Source organism: Natator depressus, chromosome 5 (genome assembly GCF_965152275.1).
Source record: "Natator depressus isolate rNatDep1 chromosome 5, rNatDep2.hap1, whole genome shotgun sequence".
NCBI lineage: Eukaryota > Metazoa > Chordata > Testudines > Cheloniidae > Natator > Natator depressus.
Genome location: NC_134238.1, coordinates 33,533,650 through 33,554,089, shown reverse-complemented (window position 1 = coordinate 33,554,089; position 20,440 = coordinate 33,533,650). Strand labels below are relative to the sequence as shown.

General features: G+C 43.1%; 1 protein-coding gene across 4 annotated transcripts in view; it reads left to right on the top strand.

Annotated features, from left to right (window-relative positions):
- Positions 1-1,306: 1,306 nt before the first annotated feature.
- The window catches only part of ARL15 (ARF like GTPase 15), a 332,061-nt gene continuing 312,927 nt past the window's right edge, over positions 1,307-20,440 (top strand). For 3 of the 4 annotated variants that reach the window (XM_074952550.1, XM_074952546.1, XM_074952548.1), the window contains exon 1: positions 1,307-2,110. In XM_074952550.1, coding sequence (XP_074808651.1) covers positions 2,099-2,110 — 12 coding nt within the window. In that variant the 5' untranslated portion in view covers positions 1,307-2,098. The remainder of the gene's footprint in view (positions 2,111-20,440) is intronic. The other variant, XM_074952549.1, reaches the window with a different exon arrangement.

Sequence of the window (20,440 nt, the reverse complement as noted above, 5' to 3'; positions counted from 1 at the left end):
TGATTACAGAACTAAAAATGAATGATGCCTTAGATATATGATGATCATGACTTGTTCACGTTTATAATGTGCAAACGGAATAAAGTTCAGACCATGTAGAGTGGAACCTTGATTATCTAATCGAATTGGGACCAGGGCCAGATCAGACAATCAAAAATTAAGATAGTCCGGAGGATGGGTGGGGCTTGGTTAATAGGGAGTGCCAGATAATGAAGGCTCAGACAAACAGTGTTCTACATGTAGTTGGTGCTTTAAAAAGGACTGTTTCAGAAAGGTGAAAACAACTGTGAACCAAATCAGCTGGGAGAAAGAATTTAATCAGAAAAACAGGAATGACAATTTGGAATTGTTTAAAATCATTTTACTACGGGACTCAAAAGCCAGGTCCACCATTAATGAGGCTGACAACTCCCTTGGGGTTGTATGTGAGGGGGGGGAACCAGAAACATAAAATGGAAGGGTAACCAAAACCAATGAAGGGAGAAGGGGGATTAAAAGAAGCACTGTGGGAGAAAAATCCGCTCCCCAGGCTGCACTGGGGGGCATATGAGTGGGGAGGGTGCAGTAAAGGGGGGGAAATGAAACAATGGGGAATCCAAAGTGCGGGTGGAAAGGGCAACCAGGCTCAAGGAGCAACACACAGCTGGGGGGCAGGTGGGCGTGGCAGGGGAAGCAACAACAGCTACAGGAGTGAAGCGACACGGGGGGGGGGGGACTATGCGAAGGGAGCAGAGACCAGCAAAGGGGCAAGACACGACCAAAGGAGAGAGTGAAGGGAGATGGAGCTGCAGGGGGTGGAGGCGGTGTGGGGGTGTGATAGGCAGAGGGACCCAAGGCCCGCCGGAGCCGCACCAGCCCAGTGCAAGCAGACAGAAGGAAGGCAGGGAGGGACCGACCTCCGAGGGGGAGCACGTGCGCCCAGGTCCACGGGCGCATGGGAAGCGGGGGAACGCTGCAGCCGCAGGGCGGGGGGAGGCGGGCGGAAAGCGCAGCGCCCCGGGGTGCGGGGAGGGCTTCATGCCTCTCCACCTCCTCCTGCAGCAGTGAACACCCGCCGCCGCTGCCTCGTGCGGCCGGCCTGAGGGAACCTCCCCCAAACCTGAGATGGGGGTCGGAGCCGGGATCCCGGTCAGCACAGGGCGCGCGGTGCCCGCAGCCAGGGTCCCCGCGGTCCGTCCATCCACCCCCCCCTTTGCACTGCCCCTCACGCCCCTCTCCGCGCCCGGGGCACGCCTCCCCTCGAGCGCTGTGTGTGTCCCTTTAAGAGTCGCCTCTCGGCGTCCCACGTGTGCGATCAGCTGATGGTGACGCTGCGGGGAGAGCGCCCCCCAGTTCCTGAAACACAGGGCGCTGCGGGCTCCACAGGCTCAGGGTTGGGCTGGGCTGGGCTGTCCAGTCCCGTGCGCCTCCCCCGCCGCGTCTGCTCCGCGCGCTCCGCTGGCCGTCGCGGGGAGAAACCTGCAGGGTTAGTCTGGCTGGCGGCGGCGGTAAGGGAGGGAGGTAGTGACAGCCCCAGATACCCGCCCTCTGCCCGGGGAGGCGGTGCTGGGGGGGACCTTCCTGCCAGAGACCCAACCCGACCCCATCCTACCCTGCTGGGACCGTCCTGCCAGGAACGGAGCCCCCTGCACCCCTCCTCTCTGCAGTAAGAACCAACGCGCTGGGACCTTCCCTGCTAGCTGCAGAGACCTCACCCCTGGGACCCCACCCTATGCCCCTGGAACCCCTCCACTCAGTAGCAGTGCCAGAGACCACTGCACCTTCCTGCCGGCAGCAGGGACCCTTCGTGTCTCCTCTGAGATCTTCCTAGCAGGAGTAACAGAGACCTTCCTGATACCCAGGGAGACTTGCTTCCTCCCCTTTGCACCCCAAAGACTTTCCTGCAAAGAACGTTAGAGACGCCACGCTTCAGAGACCGGTTAGCAGCAGAGACCTTCCAGCCAAAACTCCTCCTGAATAGCTGCAGACCCACTCAACCCTTTACAGTCTTGAGACGTTCTGGCAGCAGAGACCCACTCCCCACCTAAATCCATCCGAGAGGAGCAGAGAGCCCCTTGGGTCCCCTGAGCAACAACAGATCCTCTCTATTCACCAGTACATGGATTATCTGGTAGGTATTGGGTGCAAATTGTGTGCTCCCCCCAACTCGCTCTCCTTTCTTTCCTGTCTTGCATCCTCATGGTAAATTGGCTCAACCAGACATGTTATAGAATACTCCATTATAATTACATTTACATAGAAAATCGCATTTGTTGCCACATAGTGTTTTAAAGGCTTGTATTGGAGACTGGTGGAACCCAAAAGTGAGTAAGTAAAAGACCAACTTTAAATCAGCTCTCAGAACAGTTTTACAGCATTGGAGAAATATCATACTTTATCAGGCTTAGAATTACCAGGCAGAGCCTTCTCTGGATTATTGACACTATATTAAAAATTTCAGAGTAGCAGCCGTGTTAGTCTGTATCCGCAAAAAGAACAGGAGTACTTGTGGCACCTTAGAGACTAACAAATTTATTTGAGCATAAGCTTTCATGGGCTACAGCCCACTTCACACACTCACGCACACTTTTAATACAGTGTCAATAATCCAGAGAAGGCTCTGTGGGGTAATTCTAAACCTGGTTAAAATATGATCTTTCTCCAATGTTGTAATCTGCTCTAAGGGCGCACACATGTCTAAACTGTGTGTGTGCCCTGAGAACTTTTCCAATATGTCCTTGCATGAGTTCCTGATTGGGAAATGGAGTATTTCTCTTGTTCGATCTTTATCACTCTTACAGAACTATTAAAGGCCAATAAACCAGAATGGTTTTGCTAAAGTGCTCTGTAGCCCCACTCATTTGGTTGTTATTAGATCTCTAAAGTTATGACCTAGGTCACTGTTTTTTTCCTAAATGCATTAACATAGGATATGGTTGAATGAACTAAATTGTAACCTTGGACATGACCAGTACTGCACTTGAGTAGTTTGGTATTCACAAGTAACTCTAATGTTGCTTAATGAATGTTTCCTTTCTTTGTCTGCAAAGATTGTATCACAGGTGTATACTTCAGGCCAGCGTGGTAGTTAACGTGTTCATGCTCTAATGTATGGGTCACTACCAAGAAAATGTACCAAATGGCTAGGCTATGTAATGAGCTGGATAGTCACATTTTAATGAGATTCCTGCTTAACTGATTTCTTAAATTTTAAAATGGGAAACTAATGAACATTCTCTCTCCATTCAACTCAGTTTCATATTTTTTCAAGGTGTTATGGTTTTACTACTTGTTTATTAGTAAACATTTTAAATAAAAGGCAGCTCTCTTCTTGTTGTTCCATCTTGTAGGAAGATGTCAGTGTCCCGTGAGATGAAGGAGGTTTTTTTTTTTTTTTCTTGGCTTTGAAGCTGTAATATTTATCTAGTTCTATGTTACACATGACACACAATTGTGAGTTTTAGAGATTGTCTTGTTGACTAGTGAGCAAGACCTCTCTGTCCTTTCTGTTGCAAGGTTGGACCATTGAAATGAAAGCACCGTCTAACAGCTGACCTGATTTTTTTTCTCTGCTGATGGAGCTGGGGGGGAGGGGCACTATATTCAACATTTACCTAAATGTTTGGTTTCAATACATGCAGCTTGGACTTATTTTAGAGTGGAAATGCTTTATTTAGAGACTTCATGTTTATAAGTTGTATGCTAGGCTTGAGTCGGGGTGGGGGGGGGGAGAGCTCTGTATAATTGAAATGATAGGTAAAAAGAAAAGGAGTACTTGTGGCACCTTAGAGACTAACCCATTTATTTGAGCATAAGCTTTCATGGTAGGTAAAGTTCTCTTTAAGAACCTAGTTAATGGAATACTGACAGTGAACTTGCTGTGTGGTTTCTCAAGAGCCTGGAGCAGTTTGTTTTCCTCTATCAACTTATGGCCAGATGAAACTAGCTATCTCATGTACTTTTCACAGCAAAAGCTAACCTGCATTACTGCTATGGAAATTCGGTGGAACATACATCATTGTGAGATGAATAAGTTTAATGAATTTTAAAAACTGGTAGTGTGTTTGCAAACTAATGCAGGGCTGTGGGGAGAGCAGCTTTTAAAAAAGAAATGTAAATGCACTCTTTTATGCCTTTTTCCTGTTCCTTATGCTCCAGCCAGGCCTGTTGCCTAGCTCAGTGGTTCTCAACCTTTCCAGACTATTGTACCCCTTTCAGGAGTCTGATTTGTCTTGCATACCCCTAAATTTCATCTCAGTTAAAAATGACTTGCTTACAAAATTAGACATACAAATAGAAAAGTGTCACAGCACACTTTTACTAAAAATTGCTGACTTTCTCATTTTTACCATATAATTATAAAATAAATCAACTGGAATATAAATATTGTACTTGCATTTCATTCTATAGTATATAGATCAGTATAAACAAGTCACCATTGTCTGTATGAAATTTTAGTTTGTACTGTCTTCTAGTGATTTTTATGTAGCCTGCTGTAAAACTAGGCAAATATCTAGATGAGTTGATCTACCCTGTGAAAGACCTCTGCATACCCTCAAGGGTATACCTTCTCCTGGTTGAGAACTACTGGCCTACTGCTCCCTTTGTCCATTCCTAACTTTATGCCTTCTTTCAAGCAGTCTAGCATGTTTGGAATGATGTTTCCCTTATAGTATGACAAACTTTCTCTGGGTTTATCTCTTAAGAGAAGTCTTTTGCACATCCATTTTGTGAGGTGGTCCTGTAGTTTTTGTTTCATTTGGTACTGTAACTGCAAGTGTTTTTTTGGAATCTAGGCTCTTCAAGACAGGATCTTGATTGTTCGTCACAATTCACCTATTGTACACTGCCTTGTACATTTGCTGCACTATACAAAACTTGGGGGTTTGGACTACACATCCCTACTTCAACCAGGCTGGGTTTATTGTAGGTAGGGAGAGCTGCATTCACAGCTCAAATCCAAAAGCTGATTCAGTGTTGACATGGGCCAGTCTTTGAGCTGCCTTCATTTAGGACCAGAGAACACTGACTACTAACGTGACTATAATTTTCACAGCAGAGAAAGATGCCCTTCTTTTCTTAGAGTGAGAATAGTTGCACTATTCAGTACTAACAGTTTCAAACAAAAAATATTCTACAAAATAAAGGAATAAAAGGTTGAATTTGTGTTCATATCTGTGTGAAACTCTGAAACCAGAACAAATCATCTCTGGCAGTTACAGGACGTTGCTTTTGGATGCATACAGTGTTTTTTTTTTTTTTTTTTAATCTAGCCTTCATTTTCTTCCTCACAAAAAAACTTGAGCATTGAGATATGAGTTTTAGTTTGGCTGACAACTTATTTCTTAACTTTTATCTCTTCTGCCTCTTCTCCATGAAATAGTCTGTGAATGGTGGTAAATGACAGTGGTCCAGGAAACATTCACAATCTGCTCAGACAAAACATGTGGGTGGTCAGTCAGGTGAGAATTTTCATATCGCCCATTTAATCAGCCTGAAAGACACAGGCTCATTGCACTCCGTGTTAGAATAGAGACCTTCGTTATTTGATGTGCAGGAATGGCAGTGGTGACTGACACTGTTGCTTGTATTGCATCCAACTCTGGATGCTAGTCACAGAATGACTTGCATCATTTTTTCTGCCACTCGATGAATGTGAATGAAATCGTGAAAGCTGATTGAAAGTTGTAGCCAAAGCTGCTTGGTGTCATGTATTTCTGCCTTGCTCGAATCTCTTATTCGGGTGGGTTGCAGAGAGAAAGCAGTGATTCTTCTCAGTGATCAGGGGCCACTGTGCATCAGCCCTAAGAGCAGGGAGTTTTCTTCTGTGCTTTTGATGCTCCCTTTGGTGCTCAGCTAGCATGAAGCAGCTGGCATCGTGGTGGGAAGGACTCAGTAGTTGTTGGCTGCAACAGGCCCTTCCCAGAGAGGGAGGTGAGAGGTTGAAATGGTGACAAGCGAAATGGGGAAGGGCACAGGGAGGAAGTGAAGGGTAATGGGAAGCAGGATAGGATGGGGGAGGCTGCTGCAGGCTCCTGCTACCCACCAGCAGCCCTCTCCCAGGCTTTCACGCCAAGATCCTTGCAATGAAGGCCATGCACGCTATAGGCACTTCTTTTGGTTGGAGCCTCTCATGGTTGGCTTCAACCGGCTTGATCTCAGGAAGTCAAAGCATTTGCAACATCCATTAATATCAGCAGGATGTTGAGGATGCTCAAACAATGCTCAGGACCAGACCCAAAATTAGCTTTGACTCCTGGCCTGAGTCCATCTTTTTCTGTATTTCTGTTACACCTCATATTTAATTTTAAGCTGTTCTGGAAAAGCTTGTAGCATAAACAACTGCATCACTTTGACTCTTATATTCAGAACTTATTATGCAAAGCTTAGGTGGCCGAGGAGCCTTTCCCTAGAAACTTTCTTAATGGCATGCATGATTTATACTGCGTACTCAATAGTTTTCTTATAATGAAAAAACATCAGTCTGATGCTTTTACCACTTTCAGATGTGATGAAAGCTACTTTATGTCAGGGTGGAGCAACTTAATCAAAGTGATTTAACTCATGAGATTTCAGGGAAATCATACAGCTGTAGGACTGGAAGGGACCTCAATATATAATCTAGTTCATTCCCCCGCTCTGTGGCAGAACTATTATCTTGACTATTGCTGGCAGGTGTTCATGGAATCTCCATTTTTAAGAACAGGCTAGACAATCCCTTAAGTAATTTGTTCCAGTGCTTTCCTAATGTCTAACCTAAATCTCCCTTGCTGCAATTTAAGCCCCATTATGTGTCTTGTCCTCAGTGGCTATGGAGAACAGTTTATCACCCTCCTCTTTATAACAGCCTTTTGTTTACTTGAAAACTGTTATCATGTCCCCCCTCAATCTTCTCTTCAGATTTAAAAGAAGTCATTGATTTAATCCTGAATGAGGGTTTATAAAACTAATTTTGAAATTTGTCCTACTGTAACTTTTGGTTAAAATTTTATAATAAAATAAATCCAGATGTTTAAAATGGCCATGTTGCTAGGGCATCTTATTGGAGTTTTACAAAACTGCTATAGGCAAAAAAAATTACATTGGAAAATTAAGTCCCTGATTTTGCATACAGTTAAGCAGGTTACATAATCTTACTCACATGGATAGTCCCATTGACTTCATGTCCTTTTAAGTTAAGCGTGTCCATAAGTGTTTGCAGCATCAAGGGCTAAAATTGGTATTTGTATTAAACTTTTCTTCGTGTCATATCATCTTTGTCATATCAAACATAATTACTCCATTGTTAACAATGAAAAGTTATTTAGACTTTCAATACATTAAAGTAATTCACAATAACTTTATTAAACGCTGGCCAAAATTTTCTAACCATAGCTGCTAAACCCATATTTAGGCACCTTAGTGACTTAGGAGCACAAGTCCCATTGACTTTAAACTGCAATTCTTGAGTACAGTTTGGTCAAAGCATCTTAGCTTTCCTGACTTGTTAAAGTTCAATACATTGAACTTCAAATATGGTGTCTCCAAAATAATCTCTCATGTATCATCTAGTGTCTGTCAGTGTGGTATTCATCATTGAAAGCCTACCCTTATCATAGTTTCTTTTATAATCTAATCAGAATTACAGGTGGGTATGGCTAGGCAAGTGGTAATCTGTGGTAGATCATTCAGTGGTTTCTGATCTATTTCATGTGTTTTTTCCTTACTTTTTTTTTCTCTCTCTCAGACAGGCTACTGAAATATTCCTTTCATGATTATTTTTCAAGTGAACTTTCAGAGCAGCCGTTCCCATGTGAGAATTGCTTTTCACTAAAATTTTCTAGGCAAGTATTTACTGTCCATTGGACGAGGAGGAGGGGGAGATCTCACACCAGGGATATGCTGGGGTTTTTTCTTTAGGGTTATTTGACATTGGTGTTTGTATGCCTCTCATTTATTACCTATAATGTTACTAGCAGGTGAATGTCTGGCATTCCCTTCCTCCTTACTTCCTTGCCCTGCAACCATTTAAAAAACTCCCCTCTCATGAGTTCTCTCTTTCTGAAGCCATATACAACCAGTACAGACTATTGGGTTGTATTTTGGCTGAGGTGTCCAGTTGCCATTCTTGGAAGCATTGTGCCCTCTAAAGTGCTGGCTTATGTCAAGGTGTCATCCTCTCCACAAATGCCTTCCCTACTTCTTAAACAGATGACTTTGATGGTGAGGCACTTTAATATATGGAAAGCTATAAAATATGCTAGTAGGTAAAGAAATAATATGGGGAAAGAAGGAAAATTATGGATGCAAGATCACTGGGTGTGCATTGTCATGTTGTCTGGAGTCATGAATGTTGTTTCTCTTGATTGTGAAGGAAGCTCTGCTGCTTATTTCTGTTGTAGGCAGGAACTAGTAAAGTAACTTGCATCAAAAGCAATTTTCTGAGATATTGTAACCTCACGCAGCTGATGTGGCAAAAGTACATTACAAACCAAAACTACTGCAAGGTCTCTGATTGGCAGTATTGCAATCATAAGCAGCACTGCATTGTAATGGCAGTAATTCTGGGAACTGCCTCCTAGTTTAAAAAAAAAAACCCACAAAAGAAAAAACAGAAACCTGTGTCAAAGTTGTGAACTCAAGAATCTGGTTCATCCAAGGTGCTGAAAGAAGCTTGCTCGTGACAGTATCTCTTCTCTCAGAAGAATCAATTCAGCTTGACATGGATCCTGGTAAAGATAATGGAGCAGCTGATATCGGACTCAATAAATAAAGAATTAAAAGACAATAACTTAATGCAAATCAACATGGGTTTATGGAAAATAGATCCTGTCACACTAATTTGATTTTTTTTTTTAAATGAGAAAGGTAATAGTGTTTGAAATAATATACTTTTGTAAGGTTCTTGACTGGGTGCCACACAACACTTTGATTAAAAAACTAGACTGATATAAAATTAACATGGCACACATTAAATGGATTAAAAACTGGCTAACTGATAGGTCTCAAAATGTAACTGTAAATGGGGAATCATAATGGAGCAAGCAGGTCTGTTTTCAGTGAAGTCCCACAGTAATCAGTTCTTAGTCCTACACTATTTAATACTTGGAAGAAAACGTAAAATCATCACTGATCAAGTTTGCAGATAACCCCAAAATTGAGGAAGGAGTAAATCATGAAGAGATCAGGTTACTAATAGTGAGCTGGATCACATGGTAAACTGGTTGCAAGCAAACAATGAGTATTTTAATACAGCTAAATGTAAATGTATAATGTAGGAACAAAGGAATGGAGGAAAGGATGGGGGAACTCTATCCTGGGAAGCAGTGACCGAAAAAGATCTTGAGGGGGGGGGGCGTGTTGTGGTGGATAATCAGCTGAACATGATCTCCCAGTATGATGCTGTGGCCAAATGAGCGAATGTTATCCTGGGATGCATAAACAGGGCAATCTTGAGTAGGAGTAGAGAGATTTTGTGTCTGTATTTGGCACTGGTGTAACTGCTGCTGGAATACTGTGTCCAGTTCTAGTGCCCACAGTTCAAGGAGGTTATTGATACTTTTTCTCTGAACTCTTTCCAAATTAAGGAGAATCGTGAAAGGATTAGAAAGCTTGCATTATACTGATAGCCTTCCCTGTGTTAAGATAAATAGTCTAAGGGATGATGTGATTACAGGCTGTCAGTCCCTACATGATGATCAAATATTTTATAGGCTCTTCAGTTTACCAGAGAAAGGTATAATATGATCCAATAGCTGGAAGCTGAAGCTAGACAATTCGGACGAAATAAGATGTAACAGTGAGAGTAATCAACCATTGAAATAACTTACCAAAAGGTAATGGTGGATTCTCCAGCACTGACCATTTTAAAGTCAAGATTACATGGTTTTCTAAAAAATCTGCTCTGAGAATTATTCTGGGTAAGTTTTATGGCCTGTGTTATACAGGAGGTCAGACTAGATGATCATAGTGGTTCCTTCTGGGTTTAGAATCTGCACATATTATGGGGAGTATTTGCTGAACTAAAGATTGTAACTGCTTTCTGAAATGGGTAATTAGGTTTTACTGAGTTAACATGGCAATATCCTTATCATTCTCTTGGCACCTGAGTGGGCAGAAAGGGGGAAAATTTCTGTTTCCAAATGATAATGAAAACGAAAGTTCCAACTAGTTTGTGTTGCCACTGGAAAATTTGAGTTCTGGTAGATGTGCAGGTGAACGAGCCTCTGATAGTGTGGCTGATGTGATTAGGCCCTATGGTGGTGTCCTCTGAATAGATATGTGGACACAGTTGGCAACGGGCTTTGTTGCAAGGATAGGTTCCTGGGTTAGTGGTTCTGTTGTGTGGTTGCTGGTGAGTATTTGCTTCAGGTTGGGGGGCTGTCTGTAGGCAAGGACTGGCCTGTCTCCCAAGATTTGTGAGAGTGATGGGGGACACCATCATAGGGCCTAATCACATCAGCCACACTATCAGAGGCTCGTTCACCTGCACATCTATCAATGTGATATATGCCATCATGTGCCAGCAATTCCCCTCTGCCATGTACATTGGCCAAACTGGACAGTCTCTACGTAAAAGAATAAATGGACACAAATCAGATGTCAAGAATTATAACATTCATAAACCAGTCGGCGAACACTTCAATCTCTCTGGTCACTCGATTACAGACCTAAAAGTGGCAATTCTTCAATAAAAAGACTTCAAAACCAGACTCCAACGAGAGACTGCTGAATTGGAATTAATTTGCAAACTGGATACAATTAACTTAGGCTTGAATAGAGACTGGGAGTGGATGGGTCATTACACAAAGTAAAACTTTCCCCATGTTTGTGTCCCTCCCCCACTGTTCCTCAGACGTTCTTGTTAACTGCTGGAAATGGCCCACTTTGATCTCTTCCCCCCCCCCCCCCCCCCGCTCTCCTGCTAGTATTAGCTCATCCTAGGTGATCACTCTCCTTACAGTGTGTATGGTAACACCCATTTTTTCATGTTCTGTGTGTATATAAATCCCCTCACTGTATTTTCCACTGAATACATCCGATGAAGTGAGCTGTAGCTCACAAAAGCTTATGCTCAAATAAATTGGTTAGTCTCTAAGGTGCCACAAGTACTCCTTTTCTTCTAGGCTATACTGTGATCTCCCCTCCCCCTCCAGTCTACCTCCCTAAATTCAGTATAGCTAGGGACCCATATCACCGTTGCTAAATTCTTCATCAAGGGCTCCATATTTGACATCGTGGTGCTGAATTCTGTGGGAGTTTCAAGTTCAGTTTAAAAGTAGAGGTTTTTATTGACACTGAAAATGAATAAAATAACTACTGCATATTCCTCCTCTTAATATTCAGTGCAAGCTGCAACTTTTCGTACATTTTCATTGTTGTCAGTGCTCACTATCTTAAGTCTCACAAGGTTTGGTGTTTTTCTTATAGAGCTAGCTCCTGGAGTGGTGTGATTGCATGTGAATATCAACTTTCATTTAAAAAAAAAAAATGTCTAGCCCTCATGGATATAGATTAAAATTTGAAAATGTGAACTCTTAAGTCTCTAAAACTGGAGGGCAAATGCAAAAAAAAAAAAAAAAAACCAAAAAAAAAAAAAAATTTTAAAAAAAACTCAAGACACCAAAAAAAAAAAAAATCTAACTCACAATTTCTGTATATTTGGAGTTTGTGTTTTCAACTTACGTGCTATCTCAAATCTTCAACTTTCAGTTTTGTCAAAACTGCATTGTAGAAGCTCTTTGGTATAAAACTCTCAGCTATAGCTGAAATAGTGTTTACGTCTAAATTCATACTTTGAGTTCACATTTTATACTTTATGGAGAGGAATAGAGACAGTTGACACCTGAGAGGTGCGTGGGAAGGATGGGGGAAGAACATTGTGAAGATTGCAGGACAATTTCATGTTGGTCTGCCTAGGGATCTGAACTGCTTACCATGTGGAGAGGCTGTTGGCTGATGAAGAGTGAGCAACAGTAGTCTTTGAGACTAAGGGCTTGTCTACACTTAAATTTTATAGCACTCTAACTTGCTGGCTCAGGGGTGTGAAAAATCACCCCTCTGAGCACTTTAAAGCGCTAGTGTAGCCACTCTTCCAGCGCTCGGAGCTAATCCCCTCTATGCTGGAAACTTCAAAGCGCTGCTGCGGGAACGCTCCCGACGCAGCGCTTTGAAGTGTGTGTGTACCCCCCCAGCAGCACACTCACCTCGCACCACTGTCACTGCACGTGCTCCTAGGGTCCCTCTCAGGTCCAGGAAGCCTCCTCGCCTCCCCTGTGGTGGGTGTTGGGAGGAAGAGCTGCCATCATATGTGCACCTCCTCCCCCGCTACTGCCCCTCACTGTAGCCTCACTGGGGTGGGGGATGGGTCTGTCCCTTGCCCAGCATGGGGCAGGAGTGGTGACTGCGGGTGGGGGTGGGCCCTGTGCTGGTGGAGGGTCCTGCCAGAAAAGGGAAGGGTCTGAGGGGAAGGGCAGGGTCAGGGTCGGCCTGCCTTGGCAATAGTGGATAGATGTGCCTTATCCCACTTATGACTTTAGAGGAGGGTAAAAAGACTGAGTGAACGTAAGACTGGCCATACTGCATCAGACCAATGGTCCATCTAGTTCAGTATCCAGCCTTCCAACAGTGCCAGGTTCATCAAAGGGAATGAAGAGAGCAAGGCAGTTATTGCATGATCCCATCCACTGTCATCCAATCCCAGCATCTGGCAGTCATAGACTTAGGGACATCCAGAACATGGGTTTGCATCCCTGACCATCTTGGCTGATAGCCATTGGTGGACCTATTCTCCATGAACTTAACTAATTTTTTTTTAAACCAGTTGTACTTTTGACCTTCACAACATCCCCTGGCAACGAGTTCCACAGGTGGACTGTGCATTGGGAAAAGAATTTCCTTTTGTTTTAAACTTCTGCTTATTAATTTTTATTGTGTGACCCCTGGTTCTTGTGTGATGTGAAGGAGTAGGTAACACTTCCCTATTCACTTTCTTCACCCCCGTCATGATTTTATAGATCTTTCACGTCCACCTTTATTTGCATCTCTTCCGAGCTGAACAGTCCTAGTCTTTTTCAACTGAAATCTGTCCTCATATGGAAACTGTTTCGTACCCTGCTCATTTTTGTTGCCCTTCTCTGTACCTTTTCCAATTCTTGCATACCCTTTCCTTTTCCAATTCTTGCATACCCTTTTTTTGAGAGGGGGCTGATTAGAACAGTACTCCGTATTCAAGGTGTGGATGGACCATGGATTTATGTAGTGGCCTTGTGATATTTTTCTCTTATTATCTATCCATTTCCTAATGGTTCCTAACATTGTTAGTTTTTCTGACTGCACGTGGAACAGATTTTTCAGAGATTTTTCTACAAAAATTCCAAGAGCTTTTTTGAGTGGTAACAGCTAAATTAGACCCCATCATCTTGTTTATATGGTTAGGGTTATGTTTTCCAATGTGCATAACTTCCCACTTATCAACATTGCTTTTCATCTTCCATTTTGTTGCACAGTCACCCACTTTTGTGAGATCCCTTTTAATTCTTCGCAGTTAGCTTTGAATTTAACTGTGTTGAGTAATTTTGTATTGTCTGCAAACATTGCCACCTCACTGTTTTTTCCAGGTCACTTGTGAATGTTGAACATTCTGGTCCCAGTATAGACCTCTGGAGGACACTGCTATTTACCTCTTTCCATTCTGAAAACTGACTGGTTGTTCTTGCCTTTTGTTTACTGTCTTTTAAACTCTATGACTGTGTCAGTGCCAGCTCAGCCTGTAGGGCCCAGTTCTCTTGCTGCAGGTGGGAGAGCACCCCTGCCAGCTGGAGAAAGGAGACCGAACCTGTTACCCCTAGTCAGAGCAGGGATTCAGCCCCAGAGAACCCCTGCCTAGCCCTGGGGCACAGGGGTGGGGGCGACACAGATCAGTTTCATCCAAGATGGAGGACACTGATGGCTCATGAGGAGTTGGAGGGGGTGGGTTGGGTTGTGGCATATGAAGAGTTAAGGGTGTTGGAAGGGGTGTGTCAGCCTTATTGTGTGGGTGGGAGTGTGAGGTGGGGGAACCCAAGTTTGTGGGGAATGGGGCAGGAGAGCCCGCAGTTGGCAAAATGGCCGAGAGAGCCGAACTGCTAAGGATGCTCCCACTGGCAGCTTTGTGCTGCACCCTGGCAAGGGATGGGTGGTTGAGGAGGGCACAGTGAGCAGCCTGCAATGGAGGGTGGCTCCTAGAATATGGAGAGGGGAATAGGACAGGTCAGTGCCCTGGGGGGTGGGGAAGAAGGGCTTGATACTCCTCGTTGCAAAATAGCAAACCACCCAACCCTCCCACTGCCCTGCCACCTGCAAGCCAGTTGCTGAGGAAGGGAGAAGGAAACCTTCTAGCTGCCCCTCTGCTACTTCTATGACCCCAGCTTCTCCCCTACTCCCGAAAAATACCGATCTTCCAGACCGCCCCCCCAAAACCCCTCTCTACACATGCTCTCCAAGCAGGCTCTGTCAGGCAGGGCAAGTGGATGGGGCTGTGCATCCTGGAGTTGCACTGAAGGGTCAGGGTCGGGAGGGGAGTGAAAAGATGTAGTTTTTTGGGGGGGCAACATCCCTACATGCCCCCCAATCTCTGCCCCTGCCAGCGGACCACCTGGGATTCTGTCGCGTTTACCTGTGAGCTGCTGCCCACAGTTTGGGAAGCCCTGTTTTAACTACTCACTGATCCATGAGAGGACCATCCCTCTTATCCATGACTGTATATTTTGCTTAAGTGTCTTTAGGTGAGGGACCTTGTTAGAGGTTTTCTATACACTATATCCACTGGATCACCCTAATCCACATGTTTGTTTACCCTATCAAAGAATTCTAATAGATTGAGGCATGACTTCCCTTTACCAAAGCTGTGTTGATTCTTTCCCCAAGAAATCATAATCTATGTGTCTGATGATTCTGTTCTTCACTATAGTTTCAACCAATTTGTTTGGTACTGAAGTTAGGCTTACTGGTCTGTAATTGCTAGGGTCATCTCTGGAGCCTTTATATTAAATAAATAAATAAATAAAAAAAAGAAAAAAAAATTGGTGTCCCATTAGCTACACTCCAGTCATCTGGTCCAGAAGCAAATTTAACCGATAGGTTAGATATCACAGTTAGTAGTACTGCAATATCCTATGAGTTCCTTCAGAACTCTTTGGTGAATACCATGTGGGCCTGGTGACTTATTACTATTTAGTTTATCAGTGTATTCCAAAACTACCTCTACTGACACTTTAGTCTGGTACAGTTTCTGACATTTGTCACCTAAAAAGAGTGGCTGAGGTCTGGGAATCTCCCTCATAATCTCTTGCAGTGAAGACCAATGCGAAGAATTTGTTTAGCTTCCTCACAACGGCTTTGCTTCTTTGAGTGTTCTTTTTAGCACCTTGATCCCACTGATTGTTTGGCAGACTTCCTGCATCTGATGTACTTAAAAACATTTTTGCTGTTAGTTTTTGTGTCTTTTGCTAGTTGCTCTTTATTCTTTTTTGGCCTGCCAAATTATACTTGACTTCCCAGTGCAGCTAAAATTGAACTGACAGCCTGTGTATTCTGCAGAATAATGTGAAATGTCTTACAACTTTTTGTGCTTGCCTCAGAGTTTTTGGAGCCTCAAGTTTCAGCACAATAGGAACAAAAATTCAGAAATCTAAAGAAACCCTTTTGCCATTCCAAAAAACTTCAAATTAGTCTTAAGCTGTCTTCTGTTGTGTTTTTTTTTTTTTTTTGAACCATTAGGATCCATTCCAGTTAAAACTTTGTCATGGAAAACATTTTTTAGTGAGAAAATTGGCTAGAGGAGTAGACAGTGTTGTCTACTAGTCCAGCAGTTCTCAAACTGTGTGTCGGGACCCCAAGTGGGTCGTGACCCCATTTTAATGGGGTTGCCAGGGCTGGCTTACACTTGCTGGGGCCTGGGGCCGAAGCCTGAGCCCCAGGGCTAGGGCTGAAGCTGAAGCCCATGGCTTCAGCCCTGGGCAGCTGGGCTCGGGTTACAAGCCTATTGCCTGCGGCTGAAGCCCTTGCATTTTGGTTTTGGGTCCTCCCCCCACCTGGGGCAGTGGGGCTTGGGCTGTGGCTTTGGCCCCCATACCTAGGGCAGCAGGGTTTGGGGGAGCTCAGTCCCCTCCCTGGGGTCATGTAGTAATTTTTGTTGTCAGAAAGGGGTCGCAGTGCAGTGAAATTTGAGAAACCCTGATCTAGTCAAGAAATTTTCATAATGATAGTTCTAAGAACTCCCCTAGCTCCTGTCCTGATATCATTGACATTCCATTAGTCCCATTTCTCCTTACCTCAAAAATCAGGTGTTTTTTTTTTTAAGCTATTGTATTTAAGTAGAGCAGTATCTCTAAATGGATTTAAAAAGCCCTAGGAAGATTTGTGTGCGTGTGCTACTAGTAAAGGAAAACATGAGCCTAGCATTTTCTTAATAGTTAAAGGAGAACTGTACACAGAACGGCAGGAGTTACATGGGGAAATGTTGTTAATGGAATATGCTTAAGGGCTGTATTTTCTTGTGCAGAAAGAAAGGAATCTTCTTGAAGCTGCAGTGTGTAACTCCAGTACACATGGTAGCAAAACATTTTGCATGGAATATTACACCATAAATAAGTTCCAACTTTGAATCTTCTGTAGTCTGTAATGTAGATGCAGGTCAGCATAATTAGTTATGCTACAGACTTTAATCTCATGATCTCCAAGGTCTTTTTTTTTCTGGCTTTTTGTGTACAGTTATCCAAAAAACAGAACTCTCCGGTTCCTTTTTTTTATCAGTTATAATTGATGGGAGTGTCGTGTGTTTACACTTGTTATGCAGGAGAAGTGGGAAAAGCATTGTTGCACAGAAGTTGCAACAATTCTGAGTGATCAATCACTGGTTGGTTATTGTTTGCCAAGTTAACTGCAAGATGACTGCTCAAATCTGTACCAAGCAACTGCAGATAATTAGCAGATAAAAGCTTCCTTCTGTGTGCTCTTTATATTTTACATGGTCTTAAAATGTCAGTCTCTGTAGCTGCTAGTAACTCATTTAGGTGATGGCTTTAAAAAAAAACCCTACTCAAGATACTTAGATTGGAAACCCTCTGAGACTTGGACTTTTTGTTCTGTTTGTTCAGCACCTAACACAAAGAACCCTGGTCCTTGACTAAGGCTTCTAGGCACTATGATAATGCAAATAATGATAAAAATAAATTCTCATGTTAGGCTCCGTTTTTTGCTAGCCATCTCTTGTTTTGCTTCAGATGCCAAATGTTTCATTCCGCCTTTCCCTCCCAAGAAGTTAAGAACTAAAGCTTCCTTACAAGCAGATGCTTGTGCCCATACTGACAGGTTTCAGAGTAGCAGCCGTGTTAGTCTGTATTTGCAAAAAGAAAAAGAGTACTAGTGGCACCTTAGAGACTAACCAATTTATTTGAGCATAAGCTTTCGTGCGGTATAGCTCAATTCATCGGATGCATTCAGTGGAAAATACAGTGAGGAGATTTATATACACACAGAACATGAAAAAATGGGTGTTACCATACACACTGTAAGGAGAGTGATCACTTGAGATGAGCTATTACCAGCAGGAGAGCTGGGAGGTGGTGGGGGGGGGGGAGAAAACCTTTTGTAGTGATAATCAAGGTGGGCCATTTCCAGCAGTTAACAGGAATGTCTGGGGGGGGGGGGGGCACGTAAACATGGGGAAATAGTTTTACTTTGTGTAATGACCCATCCACTCCCAGTCTCTATTCAAGCCTAAGTTAATTGTATCCAGTTTGCAAATTAATTCCAATTCAGCGGCCTGTTGAGTTGGGGCCATGGCTAGAAGGGGTCCACCCATGTGGAATACGTTGCAGGATTGAAGTCCAGTTTTTTAAAAAAAGAGCTTCTTTCCCTATTTCTTTTTAAAGCTTCTCAAGTTTAATGAAGACATTGCAGAAGGTTTTAAACAATTACCATTTTCTATGAAGAGTGGATCTCGCCCTAAGAGGTCTAGTACAGAAATTGTCCCCTATGAGTCTGTTTAAGACTTTTACTATCTTGCGTCTGGAACATAGAGGAATGTGCCTTCTGTAATTTGGATTTATGTTTATATGTATTGGTTTATGAGGAGGAGATATTAGAGTTTGTGTTTGTTTTTATTTTGGTGCAGAACTAGTGTGCTAATGTACTGTAGAGTGATAAAGGAGTTTTTTCCATTCTTGAACCTCCATTCTGGGCACTAAATCTTTCAATGCGGTGGTTTCCATTGTTCAAAATTGGTTGTATGCTTTCATAACTGTGCAAAGTAAAAGCCTTGTGGTGAATGAAATGGCCCAGATCCGAGAAAGACAAGGCTCCCAATTTGTTACTACCAGTAGCACTTTTTAGTCAGGAATGAAAGAAACCAAAGCTTTGGAAATTGCATATCATCTGGTAGATTTGCCATCAGTAATTCCAGGTAGAATAACCAGTAAACATTGTGGGGGGGGGGGGTGTTTTGTTTGAGAAAGTCAGGATATGAGTGGAAGGGTGCATACTTTGTTCTGTTTTTGTAGTGTAGGAGCTCATACAGGGAAGGGGGTGGGGGAAAGGAACCAATCTCTCTTTAAATGTGACTGTTGCTGTCTAATAGTTCATTATTAATAAATAATAGCCCTTTCACACTTGGATCAAACATAAAATATACCTGAAAAATTAGTATTTTTCACTACAACTGTAGATGCAAATGTTTTAAGTTATTTTTTTCTTTACTTTCATGCTTACCATGTAAAATCCTTACAGAAAGCAACAATAAACTGTAAGTAAACAACATTTAAAGCACAAAATCAGTTGCAATAGTAGGATGGTGAAAGACTGCAAGTGTTAACTTGGGATACAGCTCCCCTTCAGAGGCACTTTATTGTATGATGGCTGAAACCTGGGCTAGCTAAAGAAAAACTTCTTCAGTGCAATGAGTTCTCTGAATCTTTCTTCAATTTCCTGTGGGTAGAAGTACAGTGCTATACTAATTCTCTCAGCAGAGGTGGACAAAGAAGTGTTCAGAGTAGTAAGCAGTCTAACTACCTGAACTGGTTCTTTGTTGTTTTTTTCCTCGTTGTCTGATTTGTGCGAAGATGAGCAGAAATGCTGCAGAGCTTCAGGTTAGCGCAGCAACAGAGTTAAAATAAAACAGATCTATCTATATAGTTAGTGTTATATATTAAAAAAATATTTTTTGGGGGGGGTGAAGTGAACATAGCACTAGAAAGCAACAAACAACAACAGACTTGGGACTTTGTTTTGATGATCCAATTTCTGAAGTACAGAAGAACCTCAGAGTTACGGGCACCTCAAGAATGGAGGTTGTCCATAACTCTGAACAAAATGTTATGGACTTCAGCCATGGGGGAGTTGGGGCTGCAGGGGTCAGGGCTTCTGATCCTAGTAGGTGCCAGGGCTCCTGGCCGGGGGCTCAGGGTTTCTGCTCCCCTGAGAGTACCAGGGCTCAGGGCTTTAAGACCTGGGGGAGGGGCACCAGGGATCAGGGCTTCAGCCCCATGGCTCTGCTCCCAGTTTCAGCCGGGGATCGGGGCTTTATCTAGAGGGGAATTGCTGGGGCTGAAGCCGGGAACGGAGCCGCGGGGCTGAAGCCCTGAGCCCTAGCACTCCCTCCATCTAAAGCCCTGAGCCTTGTTGCTCCTGAGGGTCAGAAACCCCTTCTCTTCCCCCCCCCCCCCCCCAAAAAAAAAAAACTGCCCAGAGCCCTGACGCTGCCCCCGGTAGGTCAAGCCATGACCCCCAGGGCTAAAGCCATGAGGCAGTACAGTATTTACTGCTGTTTGTTTGTGTGGTGTGGTGTGGTTTTTTTTATATTGATGACTTCCGGTTTCATGGGGTGTCTGGTTGACCAGTAAGTCCATAACTATATTGTTTGTATCTTTGAGGTTCTACTGTATTGTAGATGGCAGTTAGCTAGCATAGTTTCCACCCCTTTGCCCCAACCCTACAATGTTTCTTAATGTTTCACTTGGACATGGGAAAAACATTTGCCCATATTAGAATTGATAATGGGAACATAAGATAAATGTAGAACTGGGTCTGTAATACCTTGTAAGTTTCAAAATTCCAGCAATGGCAACATATTTTTGTATTTCTTTCCCCATCAGTAGGCATGTATAAGCTAGTTTAGACAAGCTACATTCTTGCTCTTGTCCTATTGCAGTTGCATTCTGAAAGTATCCACCCCATTACAGAGCTTGAGTACAATTTAGTTTTCCTTAATTAATGTGAAACATGCACTTATTGATTATGTACACAGCCTAAAATGTTAGTAACATTGCATACTAGAATAAAAAATGTAATCTTCTTAGTTAATGTTTGTACTGAAATGTTTAAATTATACTTTCCACTGTTTAACTTACTTTAGTTTGCAACAAATTCTTTCCTTTGCTACTATATCATGCTAAATCCACAATCAATATTGAATCTGAGTACTGACTAGAAATCCAAATTAAAA